Raw genomic sequence first — 21,574 nt, 5'->3', positions numbered from 1 at the left:
CAGGAACAAGCTTCGCACTACTCATGTGTCAATGGAAGCCAAGTGGGAACCTGGATTTCTACCCACCCGAGGAAGCAGAAGCCCACCTTTCCCCTGCAAGAGCATTTTCAGAGCAAGCCAGCTAACACACAAGGTTGATCCAGCATTTCAGAACATCATATCCCCATGACCATGTTTTTATTTTTACAACAAGATAAGAAATAGTTATCATATCAACAACTGGAAAAAATCTCAAATTAAATGAAAAAAAAAAATACAATCAGTAGATGCCATCACTATGATGACAGAGATGTCAAACTTCAAAGCAGCCATAAAAAAATGCTGCAACAAGAAGTCACAAACATACAAAAAATGAAGAGCTAAGAAATAGAAAGCTTCAGAAAGTAAATTCAGGCATAAAGAGGAATCAAGTGGAAACTTGAGACCTCAAGATACAATAAAAAAAAAAAAAAACAATAGATGGACTAAACACCAGAATGAAAGAGACAGAGAACAAACCAATTAACTAGAACAAAGAGCAATAGCAATCACCCAGTTTGAACAATGCCTAGTAAATAGACTGATTAACAACAAATGAGCAGAGCCTCAGGGCCTTGTGTGACAATAACAGAATATTTAAAATTCATATTATCAGAGTCTCTGTGGGAGGAGAAAGAGAATGACCTCAATAAGCATTCAAGGAAATAATTGCTGAAAAATTCCCAAATTTGCAAAATATATACACCTTATTCAAAACACTTAACAACCCCCAAACACTGGGATAAAATTGTATAGAGCTTAATATGCAAACACAGATATAAACACAAACATACACATAAAAGTATGACTGAGAAAACCTGCATAATATATGTGGGCTGTAATAATGTCAATATCCTGGTTGTGATATTGTACTACACATTTATAATGTTACCATTGAGGGAAACTGGGCAAAGTGTGCAGAAGATTTCTCTGGATTGTTTTTACAGGTGCATGTGAGTCTACAAATATCAGTTAAAAATGTTTATTGCAAATGACTCCCAATTTAGTTGTACTCTCCTTTCTCACTATCTTGTAATCTAAAGAATCAGGAAGGAATTGGGAGGAGAAACATTGGATGCTTCTCATAATCTTGAAATGTTATTAGAGAAAGGATAAAGAGACTATGGTTGCCAGAAGTTAAGAAGGAGATGGATAAAAGGAAGTGTTTATGGTTACAAAAGGGCAACATGAGGCACTCTTGTGGGGTTAGAAATGTTCTATGTCTTGACTGTATCAATGTCAGTTCCCTGGTTCTGACATTATACTATCCTGTGATACGTTACATTGGGGGAAATTGGGAAAGAGTACATGGGATCACTCTGCGTTATTTCTTATAACTGCATGTGATTCTATAATTACAGTTTAATTAAAAATGGAATTCAAAAAATTGAAATAATTAGGAATCATAAATGATGAGTAATGGTTACTGAATCATTAAAAGTAGACATAATCTTATCAAATAACTATGAGAATTATGGTTTCAGACTATTATAATGTGAGATAATGGGAAAAAATAAAGCTTTGGAACTAAGAGGGAGGCAATGAGAGGGGTTTTTAAAAGCTAAGGCTACAATTTCTCACAGAAAAAAATAATTTATCAATATCACAGATTAAAATAAAATTATGAACAGGCCCTGGCTGGGTAGCTCAGTTGTTTGGAGTGCCATCTCCATACACCAAGTTTGTGGGTACCATCTCTGATCAGGGCACATACAAGAATCAGTCAATGAGAACATAAATTAGGATAATGCTGGCCTCTTAGGATAAGCTTAGGAGTCTTCACATCTCTTAAGTTTTTTGGAACATTCCTGATTAACTTCAGGAGTTACACTTAGCATAGGGTTGTCTACCCTGAGATTATACACACACTAAGAAAGCATATTCTTTTACATCTGATCTCTTATCCAGCTAGGATTACAAAAATGCTATAAAAATATGTGAGCTGACACATATTTTTAGAAAGATTCCAGTAAAAGAAATTATCCAGAAATTTAAAGAAATAAAGACAGAAAGCAGATCAGGGTTTTCCAGGGGAAGGGGGAGTGGGGAGTGAATACTGTTGGTGCTGGTTTCCTTGTGGGATGATGGGACATCCTGCAACTAGACAGTGGTGAGGCCTGCACAGCATCGCGATGTACTTCATGCTCAGAAACTGCACCATTTCAAACACAAATGGTAACTTTTATTACTTAAAATAAATTGTACAATGGAAAAAAGAGGGCTAATAACATGAAAAATAAAATGATAAAAGCAATAAACCCCCAAGCAATAAACATCAAAAGAGAGAAAATTGAACCATGCCATGGAACACATACGAACAAAATAAAAAGGGAAAAGAAAACAAAAAAACCAAGGTTGTCCCTTGGGACAGGTTGATCACATTCTACAAGGGGCCCTTGAGCTGGGCCCTCCAGGGGCAGCTCCTCCTCTGAGGCAAGATCCAGCATGGGCTCCATGGAGGGTTCTTCATCCAGTGGTGGTGGGGCCTCAGTTTCCTCTGGGGCTGGCCCTGGCTCCACAGCTGCAGCTGGAGAGGCTGCTGGATGTGGCAGGGTTTCTGGAGCTGGTGATTCCTCTAGCTCTACATCCTCCTCTTCAGGATAAACTTCAAGTATGACAGGAAGAGCTGGTGCTGGAGTTGAGAGGGGAGAAAAGTTCACCCAGGTGTCTGCATGTCCATCTTCCCTCCAGACAGAAGACAGCCACAGCCCAGGACCCACCACAGGATGTCCTTCCCACCCACAGTCCAGCAGATGGGTGGTCTGAGGCCCATCATTGCTCCTGTCCAGGCTCTGGGGTGCTCCCTGTGTGCCAGGCAACAATCCCTCCCCATAAGCTCCCATGTCACTCCACCCCCAATCCCACCGTCACTTCCCCAGCTTCTCACCCTTTGGCTTTGCCTTTTTGGGGTGCAGGTATTTCAGGCCAGTCTGGTTGACATGGGCGCCATAGTCCAGGTCACTGGTGAAAACTTTGAGCTGCCGGTTGAACCTGGTCTGCTCCGGGGTTGGAGGCCCGAAGAGCCTGCGCGGCATCGGTAGAGGAGTCCCTGGTTGTCCATCCACGGGCCCTGGCTCCCCAGAGCCCCAGGTGGCCACACTCACTTCAGGTCTTTCCTGGCCCTTGGTGGTGTGGCTCACCGGGCTCTCATTGCTGCCCATGTCACTGGGCTCTTCCTCAGGCAGTGGAACATGCACCACCTTGAGGGAGAAAGAGATCTGCAATGAAAGTGACCATCAGCCAGTGGGGAGTCCTCAAGCCTGGCCCAGTCACTGCTGCTTCTGCCCACTGTACCTTCTGCTCTGGATCAGGCCCTCCACACTTGAACGCCCTTGGACACACACACACAAACACACACACACACACCAGACATGGGGCTGCTCAGGGGGGATCAGAGTGGTGGCCTGGCCCCAATAAACCTCCCTGTGCTACCTTTGGCTTCCGCCGTGAAAAAGGCCACAGGCGGCGTCTGCCTGTCTGGAGGCCTCGTCCTCGGCACACTGGGAGACAACATGAAGACATGGTGTCCTCTCTAATGCCACTATCCGAGTGAGGTGGGAAGGGCAGTTATAGAATGGGGCTGCCTGGTTACCAGGCTCCAGGTTCCGTTGGGCTCCATCGTCAGGAAGTGAGGTCAGTGCTCTTGTCAGGAAGTGAGGTCGCTGCTCTTGTCAGGAAGTGAAGTCAGTGCTCTGGTCTGAGGACACACTCAGGTAGGGCACCCAGGTAGTGACCAACAGGCATTAGCAGCATTGTGTACAGTAGGGTTCGAGGCCTCCCAACCAGCTGCAGTTCACTGTCATTGCAGAGTTTATCCCAGCTCATGGAGCAGCAGCTGGTCAACAAAGATCCCCTACCCATGTCCACCAGTGAGGAGCAGGTGAGCCACAAACCTGAGGGCCAGAGCAGGTCCCAAGTGAGTGTGGCCATCTGGGGGTCTGGGGAAATAGGGTCTATAAATGGGTGAGGAAGGATCCTTCATCAAACCTGCCCAGGCCCAACAAGCCTCCAACCTCAAAGCCTCTCATTCTCTGCTGGCAGCTCACCAATGTTGACTCCAACCTGGAGCACGGTGCCCATTATCAACAAACCTGGCCTGATGAGCTGGAGCCCAAGGAGGCAAAGTCCACTGGTAAGAGGTTGGAGGAAGTCGAGGTGGTATTGGGGTAGAGGTGGATGCAAGTGTATGGGGAGGACTCAGGCCCAGTTACACGGGGGAATCTCAGAGGCTCTAGGAGCAATGACCAGCCTCAGACCGCCACCTGTTGGAATGTTTTCCCAGGAGGATGTCCAAGTCCTATCAAGGACTCAGAGCTGCAGCTGTGTTCTTTGTTGGGAGGCACATGGAAAAGCAGGCTGGTGAGTAATCTTTTCTCCTCTCACAGCTATAGCACCAGCCCAGGGGGCAGAGCAGGCTCCTGTTCCTATCCAGAGGAGCCTAATGCAGAGGCAAACGTAGAGGCCTGTCCACCTCCAACAGTCTCACCACCTCCAGCAGCCCTTGTTGAAGAGCCAGCGGCAGCCTGTGCAGCACTCCTGACCTAACTGAGGACCCACCACCCCGGGCTGCAGAGCCTCCCTGGACCCTGGCCAGGTTCCTGCTTCAGAGCAAGAGCGGCCTCTAGAGAAGGCTTCAGGGCCAGCTCAATGCCTGTTTGTTAAATGTGGCCTATCACTCCCATCAGAAGTGTCTGTTTTTACCCCCACACATTGACCTTTTATTTTATTCTCTTTAATTGATGGATTTTCATTTTTTTCCTTGGCATGATTCCGGTTTTTATTTTATCATTTTTTATTTTTTATTTTTTAAGTCTTCATTTTCCCATGTTGTAATTACTTTTAAATAATAAATGTTATTTTTATTTTAAATTGTGTCATTCTTGCGTATGGAGTACATCCATGATGCTGTGTAATCACCACTACTGCCTAGTTGCTGAATGTCCGGTCACACTACAGTAAAAAGAAAACCCTGCCCCAAAGGCACTCAATCCCCTCTCCTTTTGCGCCTGTAAACCCAACATGCTATTTATCTCTCTCTCTTTTTTAACTTTATTCTTGCTGTTTCTGGTAAATGTCATCTCACAATATGAGCCTTTTTGTGTCTTCTCAGGATGAAAGGCAGGTAAAATATCCACAAATCAGTAAATGAGATACCCCACATTAAAAAATGAAGAAATATAAAAGTACATGATTATATCAATTGATACAGAAAAATCAGATGAATAAATATAGCATCCATCTATAATACTAAAAGCAAAATATGCTAATTAGACATCCTTTCAGACAGCTAGCCACCAGGGCTCTGAGGGCAGAGCCGATTTCATGAATTCCATGCATAGAGCGTCTAGTTTATAATAAAAATTCTCAGGAAATTGGGAATAGAGTAAATATACTTCTACATAATAAAGAACATATATGAAAATCTCACAGCCAAACTCATATTTAATGGGGAAAAACTAAAAGTGCCTCTCTTAAAATCAGGAACAGCATAAGGATGCTCAATTTCACCATTACTAGTCAACATGGTACTGAAAATTCAATCCACATCAATCAGAAAAAAATAAGAAATAAAAGGCATTGAAATTGAAAAGGAAGAAATAAAACTTTTATTAATTGCAGATTACATGCTACTATATAGAGATAACCCTAAAGATCCCATTAAAAAATTACTAGAACTTATAAATGAATGTAGTACAGTAGCACAATAAAAAATAAATATCCAGATCTGTTTGGATTTTTTACACAATAATGTACTATCAGAAATGGAAACCAACAAAACAATCCCATTCACAATTGCTAAACACACACACACACACACACACACACACACACACACACGTATGAATAAATTGAACCTAAGAGGTAAAAAACCTGACCTTGGTAATTTATAAGTCACTGTAAAGGTAGCCCACTTCATGGGAAAACATATTTACCAATGATACTTCTGATAATGGGTTCATTTCTACCATATATAAGGAACTCATACCACTTAAAGGAAACACAAGCAATCAATTTAAAATTTTGCAAAGGACCTGAATAGACACCTCTCTAAAGAGGACATACATATGGCCAATAGACATAGGGTAAAGTGCTCAAAGTAATTAGTCATCAGAGACAGGCAAACTAAAATGACAAGGAGGTATTACCTCACTCCTGTCAGAATGGCTATCATCAACAAATCAACTATAGACAAGTGTTGGTGAGGATGTGGAAACAAGGGATCCCTAGTGCACTGATGATTGGGGGAGCAAACTGGTGCAGCCACTGTGAAAAACTGTGGAGTTTCCTAAAGAAACTGAAAAGGAAACAGCCATTTGACCCAGTGATCCCATGTCTTGGAATATAGCCTAAGAAACCTGAAACAACAGTCAGAAGGAATATCTGCATCCCCTATGTTCATAGCAGCACAATTTTCAAGAGCTAAAATGTGGAATCAACCCAAGTGCCCATCAGTAGATGACTGGATAAAAAAGCTCTGGTACATTTACAACATGGAATAATATGCAACTGTGAAAAGGAAGGACCTTTTACCCTTTGAGATGGCATAGAGGGACCTGAAAAGTATTAAGCTAAGCAGAATAAGCCAGTCAGAGAAAGATAAGTATCACATGATTTCACTCCTATGTGTAATCTAATGAACAAAATAAACTGATTAACAACATAAACCCAGCGACAAAGAAGCATGGACCAGACTATGGAATCTCAGAGGGAAGGTAGGGATGGAGGATGGAGGTAGGGAGAGATTAACCTGGGAACTTATATGCATAGATGCATAGCCCATAGGCACAGACTATAGTGTGTTAAAGGCTTGGGAGGGGTGGGTGTGGATTGGAGGGGGTCAATGGGGAAAATGTGGGGACATCTGCAATACTTTCAACAATAAAAATAATCCTCTATAATAAAAGCCTAATATGCTAAGTGTCTGGTCATCCAGTCTTCTGTTCAATCAATCAATGCGTAATATGCTAATGGTATGCTAAGCATACTCACCCACTGACCAGCAAGCAGCAGTTGACCATTTGTTATAACTTGCACTGACCACCATAGGGCAGATTCTCTGACTGGTAGGTTAGCTTGCAGCAGGGGTCTGGCCAATTGGGACTGAGCAAGATGGGCTGGACATGCCCTGGAGCTCTCACAGAGTCCCTCCCCAACTGGCCCACTTCCCACATCCCTTTCTGGCCCCAATCTTTCACAATGGGGTCTCTTAGCCTGGCCTGAACCCTCTCACAATCTGGAACCCCTGAGGCAATGTTGGAGAGCCAGTTTCAGCCCAATCACACAGGCCAGGCCAATGGACCCCACAGTGTATGAATTCATACATTGGGCCTCTATTTTTGTTCTGTTTTGTTTTGTTTTTAATATATATAAAAAAAGAAATTATCCTCTAAACAAAAAAATCAGCAAGGAAACATCAATCCTAAATGACTCACAAGACCAGATGGAATTAATTGACATCTTCAGAACATTTCACCCCACAGCCACAGAATATACATTCTTCTCAAGTGCACATGGGTCATTTTAAAAAGAGACAACATGTTGGAACACAGGGAAAGTCTCTTCAAATTCAAGAAGATAGAAATCATATCAAGCATCTTCTTAGATCATAGTGGCATAAAACTGGAAATCAACTACAATAAAAATAATCCAAAAAAATCAAACACATGGAGACTAAACAGCATGCTATTAAACAATGACTGGGTTACCAGAGAGATCAAGGAAGAAATAAAAAAAAAATCCTGGCAACAAATGACAATGAAAAGTCAACAATCAAAAATCTATGGGGCGAGAGACACCAAGATGGCGGCATAGGGTAGACACCCGAATGCAGCCTACCACAACAAATTTGAAGTTAGAACTGAAAAACAGGGGAGGCATTGCCCTGAAGTGCCGGACGGCTAGCTGAGAGGAGGCTCTGCCATCTGGGAAGGAGAGAGAAGGCACGCTGAACCTCAGGAACTGTGAAGGTACGGAGAACTGTGTGCGCGAAAAGGCACTGGCTTACTCCCAGGGCAGGGAGAGGAAGGGCCGGACAGAGATTGCTACTGGCTTACTACCGGGCGCGCAGAGAGGGCGGACCGGGCTGAGTTCACTACTGGCTTACTCCCGGTGCGCGGAGAGGGCAGACAGCTAACGCGCAACTGGCTTTCTTGTGCAAGAGGAAAACAGAATCAGCCTATTGCTCTGATAGACGGCCCCAGACAGGGAGAGGCCAGACTGTCAGGCAGTGGGCAGAGATCTCTCAGAGGTGTGTGAAGCCAGAGGCCATTACTGTGGGACTTGGGGAGGAGCCCAAGGGAAAACAGTTTGTCTGCACCAACCTGAGACTCCGCCCAATCTCTGGCTGAGCACAGAAGCTCTCCCAGAGGCTGGCTTTCTCTAAGGAGGGACTGGCAGGAACCCAAAGCTTGTATGTGCCTTTACCAAAGAGGTGCGCACGCCTGCAACCAATCTTCCGAAACTCTCCAAGAACAGGTCTTTTCTAAAGCGAGACTGACAGGGAACCAAAGCTTGTCTGCGCCACCCCGAGACCCCGCCCTATCCAAGCAGAGTACAGAAGCCCTCCTAACTGAGACTCTGCTGATCCTCACAGCGAATTGGCTTGGAGATCAAAGCTTCCCAGTGATACCAACAATAAGCAAGGCTTAACAACAAGACTGCACACACAGCCCACAAAGGGCTACACCAAGACTGTCCACCGCAGGTAACTGGGAAGGCTGTGCTACTGGGCTCTACCAGAACACCTAGAACACAAGCTATTCCATCAAATCAGGGAAACAACTAAAATGCAGACAAGAGGAAGGAGGCAAAGGAAGGAGATGGAGGAAAAGAAAAGATTGGACATTGAGTTCAAAACTACAGTTATAAGGTTATTCAACAATATCCTAAAAAAGGCCGATAAAATAAATGAGACCTATGAGGATATGAAAAGGGAGCAACTAGAAATAAGGGATCAACAAGAAATGAAGAAAACATTGTCTGAAATAAAAAATATTATACAAAGTCCTAAAAACAGACTGGAAGATCACAAGAATCAAGACAAAGATTTAGAACACGAAGAGCCAGAGGACACTCCTCTGCAGAAGGGAGAAGATAAGAGAATCCAGAAAGTTGAAGATAGTGTAAGAAACCTCTGGGACAATTTCAAGCGAAACAACATCAGAATTATGGGGATTCCAGAAGAAGAGAGAAAGCAAGATACAGAAAGAATACTGAAAGAAATAGTGACAGAAAACTTCCCCCACCTGGGGAAAGAAATAGACTTACAAGTCCAGGAAGCCCGCAGAACCCCAAACAAAAGGAATCCAAGGAGGAACACACCAAGACACATCACAATTAAAATTCCAAGAGCAAAAGACAAAGAGAGAATATTAAAAGCAGCAAGAGAAAAGCAGGTAGTTACCTATAAAGGAACACCCATACGATTATCAGCTGATTTCTCAACAGAAACCATGCAGGCCAGACGGGAATGGCAAGAAATATTCAAGGTGATGAATAGCAACAATCTACAGCCAAAAATAATCTACCCAGCAAAGCTATCACTCAGAATCAAAGGACAGTTAAAGAGCTTCACAAATAAAAAAAAGCTAAAAGAGTTCATCACTGCCGAACCAGAATTATATGAATTGCTGAAGGGGGTTATTTAGGAAGGGGAAGAAGATAAAGATAAAAATTATGATCAACAAATACATAACTATCAACAAGTGAATCTAAAAACCAAGGGAATTAAAAAAATCTGATGAACAATATTAAGTGGTGAATATAATAGAATCAGAGGTATGAAAGGGGAGTGGACTGACAATTCTCGGGGAAAAGGGGAGTGAGGGTGTGGGAAGAGACTGAACAAAAACTGTGCACCTATGGATGAGGACAATGGGAGATGGGGAAAGGACAGAGGGTGGGGTGGGAACCTGGTGGAGGGGAGCAATTGAGGGGGGGGAGGAGGATCACATTTGTAATAATCTGAACAATAAATATTTATTTAAAAAAAAATCTATGGGGCACAGCAAAAGCAGTCTTGAGAGGGAAGTTCATAGCTGTACAAGTTTATTAAAAAAAAAAAAAAAAAAAAAAAAAAAAACAAGAAAAAATGGTAATAAATTACCTAACTCTACAACTCAAATAATTAGAAAAAGAGCAATAAGAAGAGCCCAGTGTAAGCAGAAGGAAGGAAATAATAAAAATCAGAGTGGAAATAAATGATATAGAGAGCAAAGAAACAATACAAAAGATCAACAAAACCAAAAGCTGGTTCTTTGAAAGGATAAACAAGATTGATGCACCTCTAGCAAGGCTCACCAAGAAACAAAGAGAGAGGACCCAAATAAACTAAGTCAGAAATGAAAGAGGTAAAATAACAATAGACCCCGCCGAAATACAAAGGACTGTTACAAAATACTACGAACAACTCTATTCCAACAAACTGAACAACCTGGAGGAAATGGACATATTCCTAGAAAAATATAACCTTCCAAAACTCAATCAGGAAGAATCTAAACAGCTCAATACTCAAGAAACTATGGAGGAAATTGAAGTGGTCATCAAAAAGCTTCCAGCAAACAAAAGCCCGGGGCCAGATGGCTTTATAGGGGAGTTTTATCAAACATTCCTCACACTATTCCAGAAAATTCAAGAGGAAGGAACCCGCCCAAGCTCCTTCTATGAAGCCAGCATCATCCTAATACCAAAACCGGATAAAGATAACACAATGAAAGAGAATTACAGGCCAATATCCCCCATGAACATAGATGCCAAAATCCTCAACAAAATTCTATCAAATCGGATCCAGCAGTACATAAGAAAGATCATACACCATGACCAAGTAGGATTTATCCTGAGGATGCAAGGATGGAACAATATTCGCAAATCAATAAATGTGATACATCACATAAGATAAAAATCACATAGTCATATCTGTTGGTGCAGAAAAAGCATTTGACAAAATCCAACACCCTTTCTTAATAAAAACTCTCAGCAAGGTAGGAATAGAAGGATCATACTTCAACATAATAAAAGCCATATATGACAAAGCCACAGCCAACATCATACTCAATGGGCAAAAACTAAAACCATTTCCTCTAAGAACAGGAACAAAATAGGGATGCCCACTCTCACCACTCCTGTTCAACATAGTGCTGGAAATACTAGCCATAGCAATCAGACAAGAAGAAGAAATAAAAGGCATCCAAATTGGAAAAGAAGAAGTAAACCTGTCCTTATTTGCAGATGACATGATACTGTACATAGAAAACCCTAAAGACTCCATAAAAAATTATTAAATGAATTTGGCAAGGTAGCAGGATACAAAATCAACGTCAAGAAATCTATGGCATTTCTATACACCAATAACGAACTTATTGAAAGAGAGATAAAAAAAAAAAAGCAATCCCATTTACCATCACACCAAAAAAATTAAGATACCTAGGAATAAACTTAACTAAGGAGGTAAAAGACCTATACACAGAAAACTACATGACACTGAAAAAAGTGATAGAGGAAGATGTAAACAGATGAAGAACATATCATGTTCATGGATTGGTAGAATCAACATCATTAAAATGTCCATACTACCCAAAGCAACCTATATATTCAATGCACTCCCAATTAAAATATCAACAGCATATTTCACAGACCTAGAAAAAACACTCCTAAAATTTATCTGTAATAAAAAAGACCCCGAGTAGCCACAGCAATCCTGAGAAAGAAGAATATAGTAGGTTGGATCTCAATACCAGATTCAAGCTGTATTACATTTCCTCTAAGAACAGGAACAAAATAGGGATGCCCACTCTCACCACTCCTGTTCAACATAAAGCCACTGTTCTCAAAACTGCCTGGTACTGGAACAAGAACAGACATATAGACCAATGGAATAGAATAGAAAATCCAAAAAGGTAAAAAAAAAAAAAAAAAAAAAAAAAAAAAAAAAAAAAAAGAAGAAGAAGAATAGAAAATCCAGATACCGACCCAAACCACTATGCTCAATTAATATTTGACAAAGGAGTCATGAACATAGAATGGAGTCAAGTCTCTTCAACAAATGGTGCTGGGAAAATTGGACAGATACATGAAAAAAAAAAAAAAAGAAAAAGAAAAAAAGAAACTAGACCTCAAACTTACACCACACACAAAAATAAACTCAAAGTGGATACAGGACTTAAACATAAGATGGGAAACCATAAAAACACTAGAGGAATCCACAGGCAGGAAAATCTCAGACATATGCCTAAAGAATTTTTTTACTGATACTGCTCCTACAGCAATGGATGCTAAGGAAAAATAAACAAATGGGACTACATCAAAATAAAAAGCTTTTTCACAGCAAAGGAAACCATCAATAAAACAAAAAAACCCCACTGCATGGGAGAACATATTTGCCAACGTTATCAATTATAAGGGTTTAATCTCCAACATTTACAGAGTACTCATACAACTTAACAAAAAGAAGATAAACAACCCAATTTAAAAAAAAATGGGCAACTGATTTAAATAGACACTTTTCTAAAGAAGACAGAAGGAAGGCCAGGAGACACATGAAAACATGCTCAAAATCATTAATCATCAGAGAGATGCAAATCAAAACAACAATGTGGTACCATCTTAGAATGGCTATCATCAACAAATCAGCAAAGGACAAGTGTTGGCGAGGATGCGGAGAAAAAGGAACTCTTTTACACTGTTGGTGGGGATGCAGACTGGTGCAGCTAAGGTGGAGTACAGTATGGAGTTTCCTTAAAAAACTAAAAATGGAACTCCCATTTGACCCAATGATCCCACTTCTAGGAATATATCCCAAGAAACTAGAAACATGAATCAGAAAGGATATATACACCCCTATGTGTTCATAGCAGCTTAATTCACCATAGCTAAGATTTGGAAACAGCTTAAATGAGTAGCAGAGATGAATGGATTTAAAAACGTGGTACATCTACTCAATGGAATACTATGCTGCAGTTAAAAAGAAGGAGTTCTACCATTTGCAACAACATGGATGGAGATGGAGAGTATTATGCTAAGTGAAATAAGCCAGGCAGAGAAAGATAAACATCACATGATCTCATTCATTTATGGAATATAATGAACGGCATAGACTGATGAACAAGAACAGACCCAGAGACCCTACAAATAGGCTCTCTGACAATAATGGAATTAAACTGAAATCAATAACAGAAAGATATCAGAAAAGGCCCCAAATATTTAAAAATCAAACAACACACTTCAAAAACAAAGTGACAAGGGAAAAGAGAAAATATTTTGAATTGAATGAAAAGTAAAATACAAAATATAAATTTGTGGTATACAGGTAAGGCAGTGCTTAAAGGAAATTTTATAATATTAAATACTTCCATTAGGAAAGAATAATCTAAGATTTCTCTTGAAGAAATAAAAATGACAAGTTAAATCCAAAGTAAGTAGACAGAAGATAATAGTTGAGTAAAAATTAATAAAATTGGAATGGGAAAACTACAGTAATCAATAAAACAAAAAAGCTGGCTTATGGGGGGTGGGGGGGAGGAATACTTAATTAAATTGATAAATTTCTAGCCAAAAGTAAAGACACAAATTATTGATATTAGAAATAAAAGAGGAGACATTACAAAGATTCTAACAAATATTAGAAGAATAAGAAAATATTATAAGTAGCTTTATGTAATAAAACAATTTAGTTAAAAGAGGTAATTTCCTTAAAAGACACAGGCTATTAAAACTTGCTAAAAAAAATTGATAATCTGAAGTCATTTATGTATTTAAAAAAAATAATTCACCCTTAAAAACTTTGCAACACAAAAACTCCAAGTCAGTCGAAACCGGTTTGGCTCAGTGGATAGAATGTCAGCCTGTGGACTGTAAGGTCCCGGGTTCAATTCCAGTCAAGGGCATGTACCTTGGTTGTGGGCACATTCCCAGTGGGGGGTGTGCAAGAGGCACCTGGTCAATGATTCTATCTCATCGATGTTTCTAACTCTCTTTCCCTCTCTCCTCCTCTCTGTAAGAAATCAATAAAATATATTTAAAATAAATAAATAAATAAATAAATAAATAAATAAATAATCTCCAAGTCAAGTGGCTTCACTAGTAAGGTATGTGAAGCATTTAAAGAAAAAAATAATACCAATCATTATTTTGTATTATTTCATAATCTTCCGGAAAACAAAAGAGAATGTTCTTAATTAGTTTATGAGACAGCATCACACTGATAGCATAGTAACAACAAAACTATAGACAAATATCCCTCATAGACAACATCCAAAAAAATCTTGCAAATTGTAGCAATACATTTAGCAATATATGAAAAGAACAATATACCATAACCAATTGGGATTTATGCTAGGTTGCTTTAACATTTAAAAGTCATCTGATATAATTCACCATATCAATACAATAAAGAACAAAATGAATTAATCATAACTAAGGTAGCTTTAATAAAGTAAAGCCAAGAAGAATAGTATTAAATTATTGTAGAGATCTCCACTATCTGATTTACAGGAAGTACCAAAAATGCTGTCAAACACACAATGAATTGTTTGTTTAAAATCTCATTAGCTTTGGGAGATAAATAAATAATCAAAGAGTGTATCTTAGAAGTTTCATATACACATTCTCTTGTTACTTGCCAGTTTTATCTCATTTCTGATCTCCCTCCCTCCTCACATTGTGCTTTTTCTTTCCCTGTCCTGAAAATGAGACGAGGAAGTGATGGGGTGTTTGCATTATTGTGGTCACTTCCGGGACTGGACTGGTCAGCAAGTCCAAGGAGCACCACTCTGCATGCCTGTTAGGCCTCCGGCTTAACAACATTACCATCTCTCCAACCTCTAAGTCAGTGGTCGGCAAACTCATTAGTCAACAGAGCCAAATACCAACAGTACAAACGATTAAAATTTCTTTTGACAGCAAATTTTTTAAACTTAAACTTCTTCTAACGCCACTTCTTCAAAATAGACTCACCAGGCCATGGTATTTTGTGGAAGAGCCACAATCAAGGGGCCAAAGAGCCACATGTGGCTTTCAAGCTGCAATTTGCTGACCACGGCTCTAAGTGAAGGCACTTCAGATGCAAGAATTTCACTATGTTCCTTATTTACAATAGCCAAGATATGAAAGCAACCTTGGTGACTACTGATACACAAATAGATCAAGAAGTGGTACATACTGGTATACACAATGGAATAGTACTCAGCCATGAAAATGAACACACTCTTACCACTTGTGACAGTGTAGATCAGAGGTTCCCAAACTTGTTTGTGCCGTAGACCCCTTGCCATGTTTTTCGGTTTTGGGTAGACCCCCTACTTACCTGATATTGATTTTTTTGTAAATTTCTAACTGTAGTGAAGTTTAGTGTTAAAAACTTGAAATAAAAACGCATGTTAAGTTTTATACATTTATTTATTGAATTTAAATTAAAACTACTCAAAATAAAATTTTGTATCTGTTATATAAAATATACGTAACATAAAATTTAATAAAAAATAATGTACCTACTTTTCTCCGGCATTCTCAAACAAAATAACACTGATTCACCATAATTTGTATGATAAACTACCAGTTTATATTTTTTTAAATGTTTTCTCAGCACTTTCCTATTCAAGATTCAGGAAACGAATGAACATATTTTTCTCACATTCATATTTATAGAGTGACGAATTGAACAAGTCGGTGCAAGTTCGCGAAGCTTTGAGACAAAAATTGGCAAGAATGTTTACTGCGCGTATGCTTGTAACAAGATGATACTGATATATCATTATGTGCAGGTTTTTATCCTACAACTTACACAATTTTATAAACATATATAATAAATTTTTTACTTCATAGGTACTTTTATAAATAATTTATATGTTTTTATATTATAAGATTATATGATGTAAGTAAATAGGTACTATCAGTGTATGTTGAAATCCACTATCGTGGACCCCCATTTTCATTTCATGGACCCCCAAATTTTTTTTTCGCTGACGTAGACCCCTTGCAGGTTGTCATAGACCCCTGGGGGTCGATATAGACCACTTTGGGAATCACTGGTGTAGATGGACATAAAGGGTACTATTATGCTCAGTGAAACAAATTGGATGGTGAAAGACAAATACCATAGGATTTCACTTAAATGTGGACTCTAAAGAACAAAATAAATGAAAAACAGAAGCAAACCATACATAGAACAAATTGAGAGATGCCAGATAGGAGAAAGGTTGAGATCGGTTAAAAGGTGAAAGAGATTCAGAACAAATTGCCAGTTGTAAAAATAGTCACAGGGAAATTAAATACAGCATAGTGAATGGAGTCAATATTCCTATCTGGTAATGAGGAAATATGCAAATTGAACATCACCCTGTCACAAAGATGGTGGTGCCCACAGTGGAGGCGGGGTTGCTTAACACAAGATGGCTGCAACTAAAGCAGAGGATGAGTTCCCGTAATGAGTCTTAAGGAGCAATCACCAGGGACCAGAGTCTGTGTGGTCTGGTCGGGGGCAGGGGACCTAAGACTGCAACCCCTGTCCCAGTGTCAAGCCAGGGGACCTCAGGCCATGCTTGCCCCCTGGCAGGGCTTGACAGAGGACCTCAGGACATGCCCCCTGCCCAGGTGCCAGGCCTGGGGACTTGAGATTTCGCTGGGGGACCTGAGGCTGCACCCCACCACCCTGCAAGGCTTGACAGGGGTCCTGTGGCTGTGCCCCCCACCTGACAGGGCTTGACTGGGGACCTGAAGCCGCATCCCCCTCCAGGTGGGGCTTGACAAGGGTGGGGCCGGCCAGGTCTGGATCTTGCCCAGTGGGGGTGGGGCTGGCTGGGACTGGGTCTCATGTGATTTTGAGGCACCATGGATGGGCGAGGACTTGACTTTGGGTCCCGTGTGTGCCCCAGACTCTGACAAGAGAAAGATTTTCATATACATTTTACTAATTTTCTTTCATTTCTGACACATATTATAGAGAAAGGATAAATAGCAATCCTACCTAATAAGAGAGTAATATGCAAATTACCATAACTCCGCACAAGCCACTCCCACCAGACAGAGTGGGTATGCAAATTAACCCCAACCCAAATGGCTGCAGCCACAGAGAGCAGTTGAGAGGCTTGGGTTTCCCTGGCAATAGAGGAAGCCAAGCTTTCCACACACTCTGGTTGGCCTAGGCCTCCACTCAAGGATACAAAGATCCAATTATAGAAGATAAATCCCAAGAAAAATGGTGGCAGCCATGGAGCAGGAGAGAGCAGGCTAGGGTTGCCCACCCCCTTGTCCCCCCACCCCCTGGCAACAGAGGAAGCCAAGCTTTCCACCTGTCCTGGCTGGGGTAGGCCTCCACTCCAGGCTACAAAGTTTCAATTGTAGAAGGTAAATAAATTCCAGATATCAGGGCCTCTGCTTGGGTCACCAGGGGGTGTGGCCGGCCTGCAAACCACTACAGGCCCCTCACCCAGGCCACCCCACATCCCAAGGGAACCCCCACTGTGTTCTGGCACCCCCTTCAGGGCAAACCAGTTAGCCCCACCCATGCACCAGGCCTCTATCCTATCTAATAAAAGAGTAATATGCACATTGACCATCACTCCAACACACAATAGCTGCCCCCATGAGGACACATGATTGCCACCACAAAATGGCCAGCAGGGGAGGGCAGTTGGGAGGCACCAGGCCTGCAAGGGAGGGCAGTTGAGAGGGACTAGGTCTGCAAGTGAGGGCAGTTGAGAGGGACCAGGTCTGCAAGTGAGGACAATTGTAGGCAATCAACCCTGCAGGGGAGGGCAGTTAGGGGTTGCCAGGCCAGCAGAGGAGGGAAGTTGGGGGCAAACAGGCCAACAGGGAAGCAGTTAGACATTAATCAGGCTGCCATGGGAGTGGTTAGGGGGTGATCAGGCTGGCAGGCAGAAGCAGTTAGGGGCAATCAGGCAGAGATCAGGGAAAGGCAATGTTCATCAGGAATATTGATTTATAATTTTCTTTCCTTATCTGCTTTTAGAATTGGGATAATGCTGGCCTCTTAGGATAAGCTTGGGAGTCTTCACACCTCTTAAGTTTTTGGGAATATTCCTGATTAACTTCAGGAGTTACACTTAGCACATGGTTGTCTACCCTGTGATTATACACACACTTCCTTAAAAAAGCATATTCTTTTACATATGATCTCTTATCCACCTAGGATTACAAAATGCTATAAAAATATGTGAGCTGACACATATTTTTAGAAAGAATCCAGTAAAGGAAATTATCCAGAAATTTAAAGAAATAAAGACAGAAAGCAGATCAGGGTTTTCCAGGGGAAGGGAGAGTGGGGAGTGAATACTGTTGGTGCTGGTTTCCTTGTGGGGAGATGGGACATCCTGCAACTAGGCAGTGGTGAGGCCTGCACAGCATCGCGATGTACTTCATGCTCAGAAACCGCACCATTTCAAACACAAATGGTAACTTTTATTACTTAAAATAAATTGTACAATGGAAAAAAGAGGGCTAATAACATGAAAAATAAAATGATAAAAGCAATAAACCCCCAAGCAATAAACATCAAAAGAGAGAAAATTGAACCATGCCATGGAACACATACGAACAAAATAAAAAGGGAAAAGAAAACAAAAAAAACAAGGTTGTCCCTTGGGACAGGTTGATCACATTCTACAAGGGGCCCTTGAGCTGGGCCCTCCAGGGGCAGCTCCTCCTCTGAGGCAAGATCCAGCATGGGCTCCATGGAGGGTTCTTCATCCAGTGGTGGTGGGGCCTCAGTTTCCTCTGGGGCTGGCCCTGGCTCCACAGCTGCAGCTGGAGAGGCTGCTGGAGGTGGCAGGGTTTCTGGAGCTGGTGATTCCTCTAGCTCTACATCCTCCTCTTCAGGATAAACTTCAAGTATGACAGGAAGAGCTGGTGCTGGAGTTGAGAGGGGAGAAAAGTTCACCCAGGTGTCTGCATGTCTATCTTCCCCCCAGACAGAAGACAGCCACAGCCCAGGACCCACCACAGGATGTCCTTCCCACCCGCAGTCCAGCAGATGGGTGGTCTGAGGCCCATCATTGCTCCTGTCCAGGCTCTGGGGTGCTCCCTGTGTGCCTGGCAACAATCCCTCCACATAAGCTCCCATGCCACTCCACCCCCAATCCCACCCTCACTTCCACAGCTTCTCACCCTTTGGCTTTGCCTTTTTGGGGTGCAGGTATTTCAGGCCAGTCTGGTTGACATGGGCGCCATAGTCCAGGTCACTGGTGAAAACTTTGAGCTGCCGGTTGAACCTGGTCTGCTCCGGGGTTGGAGGCCCGAAGAGCCTGCGCGGCATCGGTAGAGGAGTCCCTGGTTGTCCATCCACGGGCCCTGGCTCCCCAGAGCCCCAGGTGGCCACACTCACTTCAGGTCTTTCCTGGCCCTTGGTGGTGTGGCTCACCGGGCTCTCATTGCTGCCCATGTCACTGGGCTCTTCCTCAGGTAGTGGAACATGCACCACCTTGATGAAGAAAGAGATCTGCAATGAAAGTGGACCATCAGCCAGTGGGGAGTCCTCAAGCCTGGCCCAGTCACTGCTGCTTCTGCCCACTGCACCTTCTGCTCTGGATCAGGCCCTCCACACTTGAACGCCCTTGGACACACACACACACACACACACACACACACACACACCCAAACACACACACATACACACACACCAGACATGGGGCTGCTCAGGGGGGATCAGAGTGGTGGCCTGGCCCCAATAAACCTCCCTGTGCTACCTTTGGCTTCCGCCATGAGAAAGGCCACAGGCGGCGTCTGCCTGTCTGGAGGCCTCGTCCTCGGCACACTAGGAGACAACATGAAGACATGGTGTCCTCTCTAATGCCACTATCCGAGTGAGGTGGGAAAGGCAGTTATAGAATGGGGCTGCCTGGTTACCAGGCTCCAGGTTCCGTTGGGCTCCATCGTCAGGAAGTGAGGTCGCTGCTCTTGTCAGGAAGTGAGGTCGCTGCTCTTGTCAGGAAGTGAAGTCACTACTCTGGTCTGAGGACACACTCAGGAAAAGGACCTGAGTAGTGACCAGTGGGCAGAAATAGCAGCTACTACACCTGGGCAGGATTTGAGTCCTCCCAACCAGCTGCTGGTCACTGTCATTGCAGAGTTCATCCCAGGTAATGGAGCACCATCTGGTCAACAAAGACCCCCTACACATGTCCACCAGTGAGGAGCAGGTCCGAAATGAGTGTGGCCATCTGGGGATCTGGAGGAATAGGGCCCATGGATGGGTGAGAAAGGACTCCTTCACCGAACCTGCCTAGGCCCAACAAGCCTCCAACCTCAAAGCCTCTCATTCTCTGCTGGCAGCTCACCAATGTTGACTCCACCTGGAACATGGTGCCCATGCTCAACAAACCTGGCCTGATGAGCTGGAGCCCAAGAAGGCAGAGCCCAAGTATGAGAAGTTGGAGGAGGTTGAGGTGGTATGGGGTTAGAGGTGGATGCAAGTGTATGGGGAGGACTTGGTCCCAGTTACACAGGGAGCACCCCAGAGGCTCTAGGAGCAATGACCAGCCTCAGACCACCACCTGTTGGAAGGTTTCCTAGGAGGATGTCCTATAAAGGATTTGTAGCTGCAGCCATGTTCTGTGATTGGGAAGCACATGGAAATGCAGTCCCGGGTGATCTTTTCTCCTCTCATAACGACAGGACCAGCCCAGGGAGCAGAGCAAGCTCCTGTTCCCATCCAGAGGAGCCCAATGCAGAGGCAGATGTAGAGGCCTGTCCACCTCCAACCGTCTCACCACCTCCAGCAGCCCTTGTTGAAGAGCCAGCGGCAGCCTGTGCAGCACTCCTGACCTAACTGAGGACCCGCCACCCCTGGCTGCAGAGCCTCCCTGAACCTTGGCCTGGTTCCTGCTTCAGATCAGGAGCTGCCTCTGGAAAAAGCTTCAGGGCCAGCTCAATGCCTGTTTGTTAAATGTGGTCTCTCCATTCAGAAGTCTTTGTTTTACCCGGACACATTGACCTTTTACTTTTATTCTCTTTAATGGTTGCATTTTTGTTTTCTCCACGGATGATTCAGTTTTTTATTTTATCATTTTTTCCCTTTTTTTAGCCTTCATTTTCCCATAGTGTAATTAATTATAAATAATAAATGTTACTTGTATTTTAAATTGTGCCATTTCTCATTATGGAGTACATCCATGATGCTGTGTAATCACCACCACTACCTAGTTGTTGAATGTTTGGTCACCTCACAAGGAAAAGAAAACCTTGCCCCAAAGGTACTCATTCCCCTCTCCTTCTGCACCTGGAAACCCTGATACACTATTTGTCTCTTTTTTAACCTTTCTGACTGTTTTCTATAAATGGCATCTCACAATATGAGCCTTTTTGTGTCTTCTCAGGATGAAAGGCAGGTACAATATCCACAAATCAATAAATGAGATACCCTACATTAAAAACAATGAAGAAAAATAAAAGCACATGATCATATCAATTGATACAGAAAAAATCATATGAAAAAATACAGCACCATCTATAATACTAAAAGCATAATATGCTCATTAGTCTGGATGCCCTTCCAGACATCCTTTCAGACAGCTAGCCACCAGGGCTCTGAGAGCCGAGCTGCTTGCAT

The 21,574-nt window shown here is 42.5% G+C and overlaps 1 protein-coding gene across 1 annotated transcript; it reads right to left on the bottom strand.

Annotated features, from left to right (window-relative positions):
- Positions 1-2,885: 2,885 nt before the first annotated feature.
- Positions 2,886-20,336, bottom strand: LOC311629632 (uncharacterized protein; the record flags this gene model as incomplete). The annotated part of the gene is made up of 5 exons (XM_084897900.1): positions 2,886-3,218; positions 5,952-6,006; positions 18,507-18,879; positions 19,135-19,465; positions 20,304-20,336. 5 exons carry the CDS (start codon positions 20,334-20,336, stop codon positions 2,886-2,888), a joined length of 1,125 nt encoding a protein of 374 aa, XP_084754026.1.
- Positions 20,337-21,574: the final 1,238 nt, after the last annotated feature.

Source organism: Pipistrellus hanaki, assembly GCF_964339955.1.
Source record: "Pipistrellus hanaki genome assembly, chromosome: 11".
In the NCBI taxonomy this organism is placed as follows: domain Eukaryota; kingdom Metazoa; phylum Chordata; class Mammalia; order Chiroptera; family Vespertilionidae; genus Pipistrellus; species Pipistrellus hanaki.
The sequence above is the reverse complement of the archived record's forward strand: the minus strand, read 5'-3'. Positions and strand labels throughout refer to the sequence as shown.